The sequence below is a fragment of the Sapajus apella genome, unplaced genomic scaffold (genome assembly GCF_009761245.1).
Source record: "Sapajus apella isolate SASKATOON/1434 unplaced genomic scaffold, GSC_monkey_1.0 scaffold127, whole genome shotgun sequence".
Taxonomy (NCBI): domain Eukaryota; kingdom Metazoa; phylum Chordata; class Mammalia; order Primates; family Cebidae; genus Sapajus; species Sapajus apella.
Window position 1 is genome coordinate 970,857 of NW_022437067.1, and position 11,773 is coordinate 982,629.

The 11,773-nt window shown below is 63.7% G+C and overlaps 1 protein-coding gene across 1 annotated transcript; it reads right to left on the reverse strand.

The window, feature by feature from the left end:
- Positions 1-4,186: 4,186 nt before the first annotated feature.
- Positions 4,187-11,356, reverse strand: LOC116539311 (cilia- and flagella-associated protein 74-like). The gene is made up of 14 exons (XM_032262142.1): positions 11,085-11,356; positions 9,973-10,071; positions 9,084-9,223; positions 8,428-8,559; positions 8,158-8,267; positions 7,963-8,018; positions 7,734-7,853; positions 7,282-7,437; positions 6,295-6,424; positions 5,956-6,110; positions 5,589-5,721; positions 5,225-5,385; positions 4,794-4,928; positions 4,187-4,605 (listed from the first exon to the last, which is right to left on the reverse strand). Exons 1-14 carry the CDS (start codon positions 11,223-11,225, stop codon positions 4,510-4,512), a joined length of 1,764 nt encoding a protein of 587 aa, XP_032118033.1. The 5' UTR covers positions 11,226-11,356; the 3' UTR covers positions 4,187-4,509.
- Between the last annotated feature and the right edge of the window lie 417 nt (positions 11,357-11,773).

The following is an 11,773-nucleotide window of genomic DNA, read 5'->3' on the forward strand; positions in this document are numbered from 1 at the left end:
CACCCACCGCAGGCCACGCCCACAGAACGCCCCCTCAGCGTAAGTCCCAGCGACCCGGCCTGACTCGCCGCAGGCCCCGCCCACAGGAGAGCACGCCCCATGAACGTAAGCCCCGCCCACAGGAGTACACGCCTGTTGGACGCCCCACGCAGCGTAAATCCCGCCCACCGGGCCCCGCTCGCTACCGGCCCTTCCCACAGGGGCACACGCCTGCAGGACGCCCCCCGCTGACAGGACGCCCCAGGCTTACAGGACGCCCCACGCAGCGTAAACCCCGCCCGCCAGACCTCGCTCTGTGCGAGCTCCTTTGCCACAGGCCCCGCCCACAGGAGGCGTCGCCCGCAAGACTCCCCCAGTCGCTAGGCCTCCTCTCAATGCAAACCCCGCCCACTGGCCACGCGCCCAACGTAAGCCCCGCCCACCACGCCCCGCCCAACGCAAGCCCCTCCCACTTGACCACGCCCAACGTGTTCCGAGGGCGCGCCCGTGGCCCATCGCAAGCCGAACTCGCAGCTCCACCCGCGAGGCGATAGTGGGCGGGGTTCGCCCTGAGCCCGGGCAGGCGCCCCCACCCCGGCCGGGCCCGTCCTGCTTTGCCGCTGGTCTGGGCGTGGCCCGGGGACCCTCAGGAGTTGGCCCAGAAAGTCGTGGCTCCCTTGGGTGTGGTTCCTGGGGTCCAGTCTCGCAGGCAGGCTCCAGGTGAACTGGAGGGTCTCGCCACCAGGACGCTGGGCGTCCCGGACGCGGTGATTGGACACTGTGCACCTGCGCGGCAGGCACTGCCTGGGCTGGCCCTCGAGGCGGGAGCCCGGCCCTGTCTCTGGGCCGTTCAGGCGCTGGGTGCAGACCACTTTCCCATAGCCCTTGGCCTTGGGGATCATGCCCCACCTGGGAATGTGGCTTCCATTCCCATTCCCTCAGCCTGCAATGCCTGCTGCTCACTGTGCCAGGGGCCATTTCTTTCAGGGGACCCCTGACCCTTTATCCCTCTGCTGCCAGGCCAGGGCCCCTGTTAGGCTCTTGCTGCCCTCTGCTCCCCACGGGACCAGCAGCACACTGTCTGTCTGGTAGTCAGGTGAAGTGAGATGGTCAGCACCGCAAGGGGCAGGGTCCATCTTGCTGCAGGAGGAGCACCCACCCCTTAATCAGAACATGTTCCACGTGTGGGTGCTGCTCAGTGTCCCCACGCCGACAAGGGCAGTGACCCTGGAGGGCAGGGCCTCCTCTGAGTGGATCTTCTGCCCACACCTGCCCTTCACCGCCTCACTCCCGCCACTGCTAGGCTCTGCCCGAAGCTGCCTTGCACCTCCCAGGGCCTGTGCCACGGCCCTCAAGGGCCCGTCCTGCCTGCCCAGTGTGGGTAACCTCCCATATAGGCACCGAGGAATGAGGGCTAAGCAGAACCCTGGCACAGTTAGGGCTTGAGGAATATCTCTATAAAATAGTGTTACGACTCGGCAATTTCCTTTTATATACAGCTAGTGCTCGACTTAAGACCACGGTTGGTTCCGACAGACCGGTAGTAACACGATTTGGTCATAAGTTAGTAGGCTATATGCACGCGGAGATGGTAGTGCTGCCGGAAGCTGGTCCGCACTGTCGTACGCCCAGCTGGGCAACGTTTGCGCTGCCAGACGCGGTGCAGTCGTGGCTAGCGATTGTGGTCATAAAGTCAAATGGTCGTAAGTTGCATAGGTCATAAGTCGATCGATACCTGTAATCCTTTATATAATCATATTTAGTTTATAGAATTAGGGATTGGGGGCCAGGTGTGGTGGCTCATGCCTGTAATCCAAGCACTTTGGAGGCCAAGGCGGGTGGATCACCTGAGGTTGGGAGTTCAAAACCAGCCTGACCAACATGGTGAACCCCATCTTAAAAAAAAAAAAAAAGAGGGCTTGAAGAATCCCTTTATATAATCCTCTATATATAATCATATAATAGTTGATAGTATGAGTGCCTAAAGAATATTTCCCTACATATTTACCTATAATTGTATCTTAGTTCATAATTGGAGGAATGCCTAGAGTGGACACAGTACAGAGCATGAATTAAGGAATAAGCAGCTTATAATCGGAGGAATGCCTGGAGCAGATACAGTGCAGAGCATGAATTAAGGGAAAACAGTTATACCAGGACAAGAACCCATGGCCCAGGCGGCAGCGTTCAGTATCGTAAAGATACCCGCTGTATGGCAGGCTTGGGGTGAGAGCCACTCCTCCTGATAAAGGAGTTGTGGGACCTTGCTCCAGTTCTTGTGGAAAGTGCCCTCGGACCGGCAATCCACCTTGGTGACTGTGAACTTTATCAGCTCTTGCTACTGTGCTGCTTGGAAAGCATCTTCCCATAGAACCCATTGGAAGCTGCCAGAAGGTGGCGGTAACCCTGACAGCTCTGTCACTGCTGTGTGACTTAAAGCATCCTCCCATAAATCTTCTTAGAAGTAGTTTGCCCATAGACAGGAGTATTGCACACTGCACCCTCTTCACTGCGCACGGCCCACCTTCAAGCCTCAGTGACCTACTGGGGGGTGGACCCCTTACTGCACACAGCCCTTGCCTTCATGGGAACGGGCCCTTGCTGCGCACTGTCCACCTCCTGGCCTAGGTGACCTAATGGGTGTGGACCTCATGTTTTATTGCTCATGACCCTATCACTATCCTTAAAGATGACTTCACTCACTGCCCTGCCCCCTAACCTATACACAATAAGTACTCACGCTTCTGGACATTCGGGGCCTCGCCTGACTCCGCTTATAGGTGGCGTGGCCCCCCGAGCCCAGCTGCGTTTTCCTTGTACTTCTGTGTCCTGTCTCTTTATTTCTCGGATCCTGCACCTCAGCACAGCATAAGGCTCACCCCACGACCCTGTGGGCCGTCAGCCCTACAGCCCAGCTCCCGTGACCCTGGCTGAGGGTGGCCCCTGGCCATTCTTCCTGCTGGTTGTGGAGGCCCAGCACGGGAGGGGCCGGGGGAGAGCATGTGCACAGGCGCAGCCTGAGGCCACAGCCCAGAGTTCTGGAAGGTGAATACTCGGCTCCCATGAAGGACCCCCACACAGGTCCGCCACGCAGAACCTCGTCACTCAGTACCAGGGGCCTGGCAGGAGAGTCGGCTCAGGGTTTAGAAGAGAGGGCCCTGCCCAGGAAACAGTACCCCCCAGGGAGCACTTCCTCCTGAGGCCTGGGCCTGGCCTGGACCTGGCGGAGCCGGCCTTCCCCTCCCAGCTGGTGTGGCGCAAGCTTGAGCCATGGCAGGTCAGCCCCAGGAAGGGCAGCAAAGGACCCATTGGACAGAAATCCTGCAAAATGCCACTGCAGGGTTGATGTCGCTGGCTCGAAGTTTGGGGCAGTGGTAGGTTCCTAGGCACCATGGGCCCTGGGGGGCTGGGGTGAGGGCGGGCGGCTCGAGACTGGCGTCCCTGAGGACTGTGTCCAGTAAAACTCCCAGAAGCACCACCTGCTCTCCCTGCCAGTCCAGGGAAGGCTTCGTACGCTCTCCTGGTGGCTGCCAGTTGGGTGGCAACGTGTGCGTGCTGCACTGTGACAGGAGGGCCAGGCTGGGCGGGCTCTCTGGGGTCGGTATCCAACAAGCCATGCTCCAGAGGCAGGAGTGGGGTGCAAGTGCCACTCTGAGCTGCAGGAGCATCTCCCGGGCTGGGAGGGGTCTTCTCTGTCGAAGGGTGGGTCAGAGCCCAGAAAGCTGAGCCCACACTTGAGACAAGTGGGAACGTAAAGGCGGGAGCTGGGCCTCACCTGACCCCTGCTGGGCTGCGGGCAGGGCATGGCTGGGCTGGGTCCCCACCGTCTGCTCACCCTTGCTTGGGGTCATCATCCGGGGTCCTGGAACTTGGGAGGAGTCTGGAGGTTCCCGGGCCTGCCCTCCCCACCACCCAGGGCCTCTTGGCTCTGAGTCAGTCTCAGCTCTGGCTGCACCCCAGTCCCCTGGGCTGCCTGCTGCTGCTCGGGGTGCCAGGCTTGGGGGCTCTCCTTGAATTTGGGCCAGGGTGGCCTTCCCACAGACGTCCTGCAGGATGGCCCTGCTCCAAGAGGCCCTAGCCATGCAGAGCGGGTTTCATGGCTGTGAGGGGAGGGGCTGCTTCCCCAGGGCTCTGTCCCCACCTCCCATTCTGCACTCACCCCAGGGAATAACCCACCAGCACCCACACGCAGGCTGCACCTGTGACCTACAGAAAGTTTATTGACAGGCTGTGGGGCGAGGTCTCCTTGTGGGCAGGGGGCTCTGAGGGGCTCTGGCCAGGATGGCTATGGGCTGGCCTGGCCTTACAGCTGGCTCTGAGTGTGGAGTCTCGGGAGGGGGTGCTCTTGGATGTCCCTGGGCTTGCTGGGTCCAGGGCAGCAGGAAGTGGCCGTGGCAGTGCCAGGTGGAGGGCAGCCCATGGGAATGTGCCTGGCAGGGGATGTCCAGGTCTAGGCTCATATGGCCTGGCCCTCAGCTGGGGAGGGCTTTGAGGGTGCGCGGGGGGCCCGAGGGTGCTCCGTGCAGAGGCTTAGGTCACCACCTGGGCTACAAAGATGACCTTGTAGGTCTCCTTCACATCCCCCCTTAGCTGCAGCAGGGCTGACACCATAAGTGGGTGGTCGGGCTGGAACAGGAGGGGCAGAGAGAAGGGGCCCTCAGCCATGGGCACCCAGGGGACATCTGTCTTCCCGCTGCCTGGCCCACCTCACTCCCCCGGGCCCTCCACAGCCACCTCTTCCCCTGGGAGGGTGTCAGCCCACCCAGCCTCAGGTGTTCCCAGGGCTCCCTGGCCTGCAGCCCGAAGGCACCTACGTCAAAGTCCGCAGGTGGCACCCAGGAGATGCTGATGGTCTTGGTCTGGCCACGCTCCACGGAGCCCCTGGAAGGCTCAATGGAGAAGCCCTTGTGCTGCAGGGACGCGGCGCTGTCCAGGCTGAACTCCACGGTCTGTGGGGCATGGGCTCCTGTAGGCTGGCGAGCAGCACGGCTGCCAGCAGCAGTGAGAGGAGCAGCAGGGGCGCCCAGCTCCACGCCCCCTCCCAGCTCCCAGCAGCAGGCTGCCCACCCCACAGCTGCCACAGGAAGCCCCGGACAAGCCGGCTGTGGGGGCAAGCCCCGTGAGCTTGTCAGCTTCCTGTGGTCAGTGCCCCCTTCCTGTGGCAGGGCCAGGAGGGTCAGGGCTACCCAGGGCAGGGGAGGCCAAGGAAGCCGCCTGGTGTCCCCAGGGGCAGTGCTGTGGTCACCTTCTTCGGAGACAGCTGGCTGGTCCGGATACAGCCCACCTGCAGCTCTCGGGTGGCGGGGGGGGCCGGCGTGTCCGGGTCCAACTGCATGTAGTCCAGAGTCACCAGGATGGGCCTCAGCTCCTCGGCTTCTGGAGAGGGAGGGCCTGGCCGGGAGCTGGCTGGAGGGGTGTGGCCAGGGGAGTGCTTCGGGGTCAGGCTGAGGCCTGGGGGAGGCTGCAGCTGGACTCCTGGACTCTGGTTAGCAGGGGCTGTCCTGCCTGGCTCTGGGCTAGAAGGCTGGAATCCCTGCCCTGCTCCCCCATCTACAGGTGAGGGGCCCTGGGAGGCCCTCCGTCTGTTCCCTCCCTGGGGAGGCACTCACCTTCTCTGTGCTTGGGTTCAAATATGGGGATTGCCGTCAGAGACTCCACAGGCACATCCAGGGGGTCTCCGCCCTCCACGAACATCATGTGCTCACGGGCAGCACCCTTCAGCAGGATCTGGTGGGAGATTTTCTGGGGACGAGAAGTGCGGTGGCCTTGTCCCCGAAGGTCTGAGGCAGGGGCCCTGCTGGTAAGAGCTGGGCTGGCTCAGGGGAAGGAGGCAGGGATGGGCTGGGGACCACCGACGACCTTCAACGTGGCGCTGGGTCCCCCAGGCATGGTGCCCTCGGGCCTCCACAGTGGGCAGTGCAGGGAGAGGTCAGGCCCTGGGTGGGGCAGGGGCCGGGCTCCCAGCCAGAGCCGCACCTTTTCAAAGAGCACGACCTGGAGCCGGTCGGAGAAGTAGAGGCTCTCGTGGTCCGGGCTGAAGGTGACAGTGAAGTCCTGCGTCTTCCCGGGGTCCATGACGCCCTTGACCGGGACCACACTGAACACGCTCTGGCCACTGAGGTTCTGCGTCCCTGTGGGTGGGGGGTGCAGTTCGGCCTTTCCCACCTGTGGTCGCCATCTGTCCCCAAGCCCTGCTCCACAGAGCTCTGCGCCCTGCCCGTCCCCGCAGTGCCCCATCCCGCCCGGTGCCCCCAACAGCCCTGCGCCCCCTCCTCCTCCCATAGACCCAATATCTCCTCCCCGCCCCCAGCTCACCGACCACCTCTGTCCTCTGGGAGGAAGAGCTGAGGAACTGCGGCAGCTGCTGCTGGTCCTCGGCCCGGGTCCTGGAGAGGCTGTCCAGGTGCATGGAGAAGGTGACGGGGAGCACGGAGTTGTTCTGTAGCTGCAGAGTGCAGGCTGTGGTCACCGCCCTCCAGTCTGGCCCAGCAGCAGGGCCGCTCCCCCTTCCTGTGGACAGTGCCTAGGACTTGGCCGCTGCCCACCCACGTGGGGACCCAGGCGGCTGACGACACCGGCACACATGGCGGTTACTGAGCTGTGTGCCAATGGCCAGTCGTCCAGTCCAGCCTGTCATCAGCCTTCAGCAGGACAGGACCCGGCTTCCCTGCCCGGGGCGCATGCACGGCTCTGCGGTGCCCGGGGTGCGTGGGCGGCTCTGCGGTGCCACGTGCCCTCCAGTGCACCCGAAGCTTGCTTAGGCGAGATTCCGGCTTAATTGAACCCGAGTTCCAGCCGCTGTCCTCCCTGCCCTCACCCCCTCTCCTGAGAACACCCTTCCTCCATGCAACCCCCGTGTTGGGCTGTGCCTCCAGGACCCTCCTGAGCCAGGCAGAGAAGCGGGCGTCCCTCGGATGGGACGAAGGAATGACAGCCCACGAGGCAGTGTGGCGTGCTGCAGAGGTCGGCAAACCCGCGCCCCTGGGTGGCCTTTGGAGTTGATCTCCAAAGGAGTGAGAGTTCAAGAAGCAGGGCAGGGGGTGGTGGGAGGCTCTGTGCAGGGGCCGAGGAGGAGGGACAAGGAGCACCAAGGAGGACAGGGAGGTGGGGGCGACGAGGGGACATCTGCAGCCTTCCCAGAAACAGGGCCGTGTTCTCTCATGAGAGGGCGGCAGAGGGGGCAGCCGGTGTCCCTACGGGCTCCTCGACCCACTGGTCACTCTGACTGGTGGCCTGAGACCTGCCTGGTGGAAGCCCCTACTGGGAGGTCGGAGGCGGCACCAGGGCCCTCATGTGCCTCACCTTGAAGCTGGAGGACACAGACTCTCTGGCAATCACATAGCCCATGTTGAGGACGTCGCCTTCGATGGAGCACGTGACCATGGACGCCACCCCAGTGCCCAGGAGGGTGAGGGTGAGCGTGCCTCTCTTGGTGATGATGTCCAGTGTTTCTTGAGCCTAAAGAGACCATCCCCCTGAGCCAGGGGCAGACGTCTGCTGGAGGCACGAGGGGAGCTCTGCCTCAGGGGCAGTGGGTTCTCGGTGCCGGGGCTGAGAGCGTGGGGCCGGGCGGAGGCTCCATCAGTTCCGCTCACTCGCTGGCTCTCGCCGGGCCCTGGGGGCCAGGCTGCTTGCAGACCAAGGCTTGGTCAGTCCCGGGCCTGAGCACAGGCGGCGCGCCCTGGCCAGGGCCTTTGTCCTGCAGCGTGGGGAGCCACGGGCCGCAGTGTGGCTGGGGTGGGCCTGGGACTCACCAGGATGCTCTCGTGGGGAGAGAAGGACAGCACCAGGACCTGGGTCTCGCCCGCGCGCAGGCGGCTGGAGGGGTTCAGCAGGACGAAGGGGCCGTTGGGGTTCAGCAGTGAGAAGTCCAGCTGAGGGTCCGCGTCAAGGAAGGGACACGGGTGCCTTCGGGCTCTGCCACGCCCTCCCCAGCCCCCACTCCCACCCCGCAGGCTGCCCAGGCCAGGTTGACAAGGACACAGCCAGGTCCTCGGGTGAGACGTTCTGGATGGAGACCTTCTGGACGCTGCGGTGCCCTGAAATAGGGCGGGGAACATCATGGCGCAGGCCCAGGCGCCCGGGAGCACCCGGGTCCAGGGGCAGGGCATGGGGCCGAGGAAGGCATGGGCGTGTCTGGCCCTGGGGTGGAGGTGTGCGTGGGGCCAAGCAACTCACCCACAGCGACATCGCCGAAGTTAAAGATGGTTTTGCCTTTATGGGACGTCACCACGACAGACGGTGCCACACTGGGGCACCACAGCTCCAGGTAGAGGGTGTTGTGGGGGCTGGGGGCGGGAAGGGCAGGCTGAGGGCAGGGTGGTCGGCCCCCTGCCTGCCCAGGCCCCAGAGTTGGGCCGTAGCAGAGAGCGGCTGCAGTAGCACGTTTGTGGCCAACCACACCCCGCTCCGGGCAGAGCACCCCGCTCCGGGCAGAGCTCCCCGCACCTGAAGCTCAGGGGCTCCGATCCCTTGTCGTTGATGTAGCCACTGGCAACAACACAGGGAACCACAAATGTGTCAAACTTCGCCTGGAACGCTCTGGCCAGGGTGGCTCGGGCGGCCTGGTACTCGTCGGAACTGGAAGGAAGCCAGCGATGTGCACTCCTGCCCTGGCCCGACCCCTGAGGCTCTGCCTCAGCCTCCCAGGCTGTATCTGACAAGCTGGCTTTTCCACCCTTCTCTGGCTCCTGTGGGGGACTTGTCACCCACTCCAGGTCCTTGTCAGCCAGGTGCTTGGGGACTGGGGTTTGGGGCAGGTCCTTTGGCCCGTGGCTAGAGAGCCATGTTCCCTCCTGGGGCCACGGGCACCCACCAGAGCTTTCCCAGGGCTCATTCTGCACCCAGGGAGGCTGAGTGGGGGGCACTGGCTTTGCTCCCCACCCGTGGAGTGAGGCAGTGTGCATAGGTGCCAGGCCTGGGGGCATGGGGTGGGCAGATCCCAGGAGGGCAGCGCCTAGATCCGGCTGTGTCTGAAGCCGTCAGTCTTTCCATCCACATGGGTCATTCCGGGCAGCCTGGGGGGGAACCGTCCACAGGGGCCGCAGTGGGTCCCACCAGAGGGGCCTGGAGGGAAGGAGATGGGCAGCCCCTCCTGGACACACCTGGGCTTCAGCTCCCGCTTCTGCAGCTCCAGGACGTGGGGGACAGAGACTCTGAATAGCTTGTCGCGATTCTGCACTCGCAGAAGGGAGAATGACAGTCTCTGCAGGCCCTTCCTCTGGGCAGCCGGGTCCTTTCGGAACTGTGGGGGAGCGGCTGGCTGTGGGGCTGTGCAGGGCCCCAAAGGCACCCCAGCTGTGCCCTGTGGCTCCTCCACGGCCTGTGCAGGAACCGTGGGAGCCCTGGTTTGGATTGAACGGGGACCCAAAAACCGAGCGGGTGCCCAGGAAGACAGTAGCCAGTGCGGAGGGGCGCATGGGGAGCAGCACACAGACCCCGACAGAGGGGCTCACAGACGGCAGCACCCGCCTTCGCCAGAGGATAAACCGAGGCACAAGGGAGTGAAGAGGCGGCCAGAGCCGGGGTCCCTGCCCTGGTGCCTTTCCTTGTCTTCACCGCAGAAGGCCAAGGGAGCGCTGCCCCTCACATGGCTGGCGGCGCTGTGGGGTGGACCCTGCAGAACACTCTGCTGCAGCAGCATTTCGGGTGCGCCTCCCGGGGCTCCAGGTGGTGGGAGGGGCCTGCATTGCATCCGCCGCACCCCTGGGTGACCCCACCTCCTGAGCCCCCCCTTTCCTGCTCCCGCCTGTTGGTGGCTTCCAGAGAGGAGAAAAGGTCTTGGTGAACAAGCGTTTTAACCTCTCGGATGCAGCCTGACACACACAGCGCTTGGAAAAAGTCTCCCCTGCACACCTGGCGCGCAGCCTGGGCCCTCAGGGACTCGGGGACGGTGGGGTTTGCTCCTGCAACAGGCAGCAAAGTCCCCCCCATGCTGCCCACAAGGCCTTCCCTTCCCCCACCCACATCCCTCCTCTCCCAGGCCGCACGCACGAATTTGGGCTCCATTTCTTTGTTCAGGAGTGGGAGAGCTTCCTGGCGGATCAGCTTCTCGGGCAGCACGGGCCGGAAGGCCACCTGGACCAGGCACCTCTGAAGAGAGACAAGCGTGGGACCGGGCTGCCACCTCCCTCCACCCCGGGAGCCCCTGCTGGCACGATGCCTTCCTCAGCCCCGGGGATCCCCGCAAGGTCACCGCCTCCTTGAGATTTCAGGCTGCTTGCCTTTGGGAAGGCCTTCCCTGACCTCTGTCCCCCAAGAAGGTGGGTGGGCTGCAGGCCTGAGCGCCAAGCCTTCTGGCCATGCAGGGCGGGGGTCCCGTGGGGCGGCAGTGACAGCTGAGCCCGTCTTTTCCTCACTGAGTTTCGGGGTGAGTCCCGCACTCCAACTTGGCCCCTGTGCACACCAGCCTTTCCAGCGTGCCTCCGTTTTGGAAATGGCTCCCCATGGAAGGGTCCCACCATGACAGAGCCCACAGATGGTGTGCAATGGGGGGTAGGGGGTGACACGGTGTTGGGGGGAGAGGAAGGGAGGGAGGGAAGAAGATGGGGGAGGGGGAGAGTGGGGGGAGAACAGTGGGGAGGGGAAGGGGTTGGGGGGACGGAGAGCTGCATATGGGGTGAGAGCCACATGCCCTTCCTCACTAGGCCCCTGGCAGCCCTCAGGGTCACCCGAAGGCCCTGCCAGGCCCAGGGCTTTGTGCTCTGCAGGAAGGCGGTGTGCTGGCTGGGAGTGGCTGACCCCTCTGCTCCTCGTCTGCCTGCGAGGTCCCCTGGTCCAAGGGGCTGCACAGCCCTCCCCAGTCTCAACCTGGGAGCCCTGCATGGGTGCCAGCCAGGCCAGCAGCCTGGGGAGCTCCTGCCTCTTGGGCTCAGGCTGGCCAAGGGCACTGTGGCCTCCTCCCATGTGGGTGGCCCGGACCACATCCACGGAGGCCACGGAGGCTCCGTGGGCCTTGCTTGGGTCTGATGAGGGTCAGAACTCCCACCGCTGCTCGCCAGGTTGGAGCCCAGTGGTTAAGGGTGGGCAGAGCCAGACACCCTGGGGGCAAACGCAGGTTTTGTGGAGCCCCTGGCTCCCAGCCTGCGTGTGGGGCCCACACCCACCTTTCCTGGCCACACGGTCCCCACCGAGGGTGAGATGGTGATAGGCGAGTCTGGGGGCAGCAGGAACTCGAAAGACGTGGGCCCCACAGGAGAGGCGTCCTCTGAGCCAATGCGGGGCTTGGAGTGGGTCAGTGAGCTCATGCTCAGGTGGGAGTTGATGACGTACAGCTTGGCCACCGCGGTGTCATACAGGGCCGTGGCCGCAAACTTGATCTGGTAGTGGGACAGCTCCAGGGGCGGGTGGACGCCCACAGCCCGGCAAGACAGCTTGAAGCACCTGCAAACACCCGTGAGGGAAGCCCTCAGCCTCGTGTGGGGGGCAGGGGGGCGGGTCCCTCTGCAGCAGCAGCAGGGGCTGCTGGGTGGAGGACAGGCCCTGAGTGAGGCTCACAGGGACAGGCACGTTCCCACTGCCCGTGGGGTCACTGCCCTGTTAACACATCTTGAAAATACAGCACGTCCCTGTGCACATTTCAGGTGGGTAGCTAAAATTTTTTAAACGTATTTATTCATTTATAAAGAGAGATGGGGTCTCGCTCTGTTGCCCCGGCTGGAGTGCAGTGGTGCCATCACAGTTCACTGCAGCCTCCAACTCCTGGGCTCAAGGGGTCCTCCTGCCTCAGCCTCCCGAGTAGCTGGGACTACAGATGCGTTCCACTGTGTCCTGGGTAGCTAAAAATTAGTCACAA

Coding starts and splice junctions, on each gene's coding strand:
- LOC116539311 (XM_032262142.1), bottom strand. CDS start 11,225: ATGAGCTCACTGACCCACTCCAAGCCCCGCATTGGCTCAGAGGACGCC. Junction 7,438..7,733: donor CTCCCCACGAGAGCATCCTG/GTGAGTCCCAGG, acceptor TGGTCTCTTTAG/GCTCAAGAAACACTGGACAT. Junction 4,606..4,793: donor TGCCACCTGCGGACTTTGAC/GTAGGTGCCTTC, acceptor CTCCTGTTCCAG/CCCGACCACCCACTTATGGT.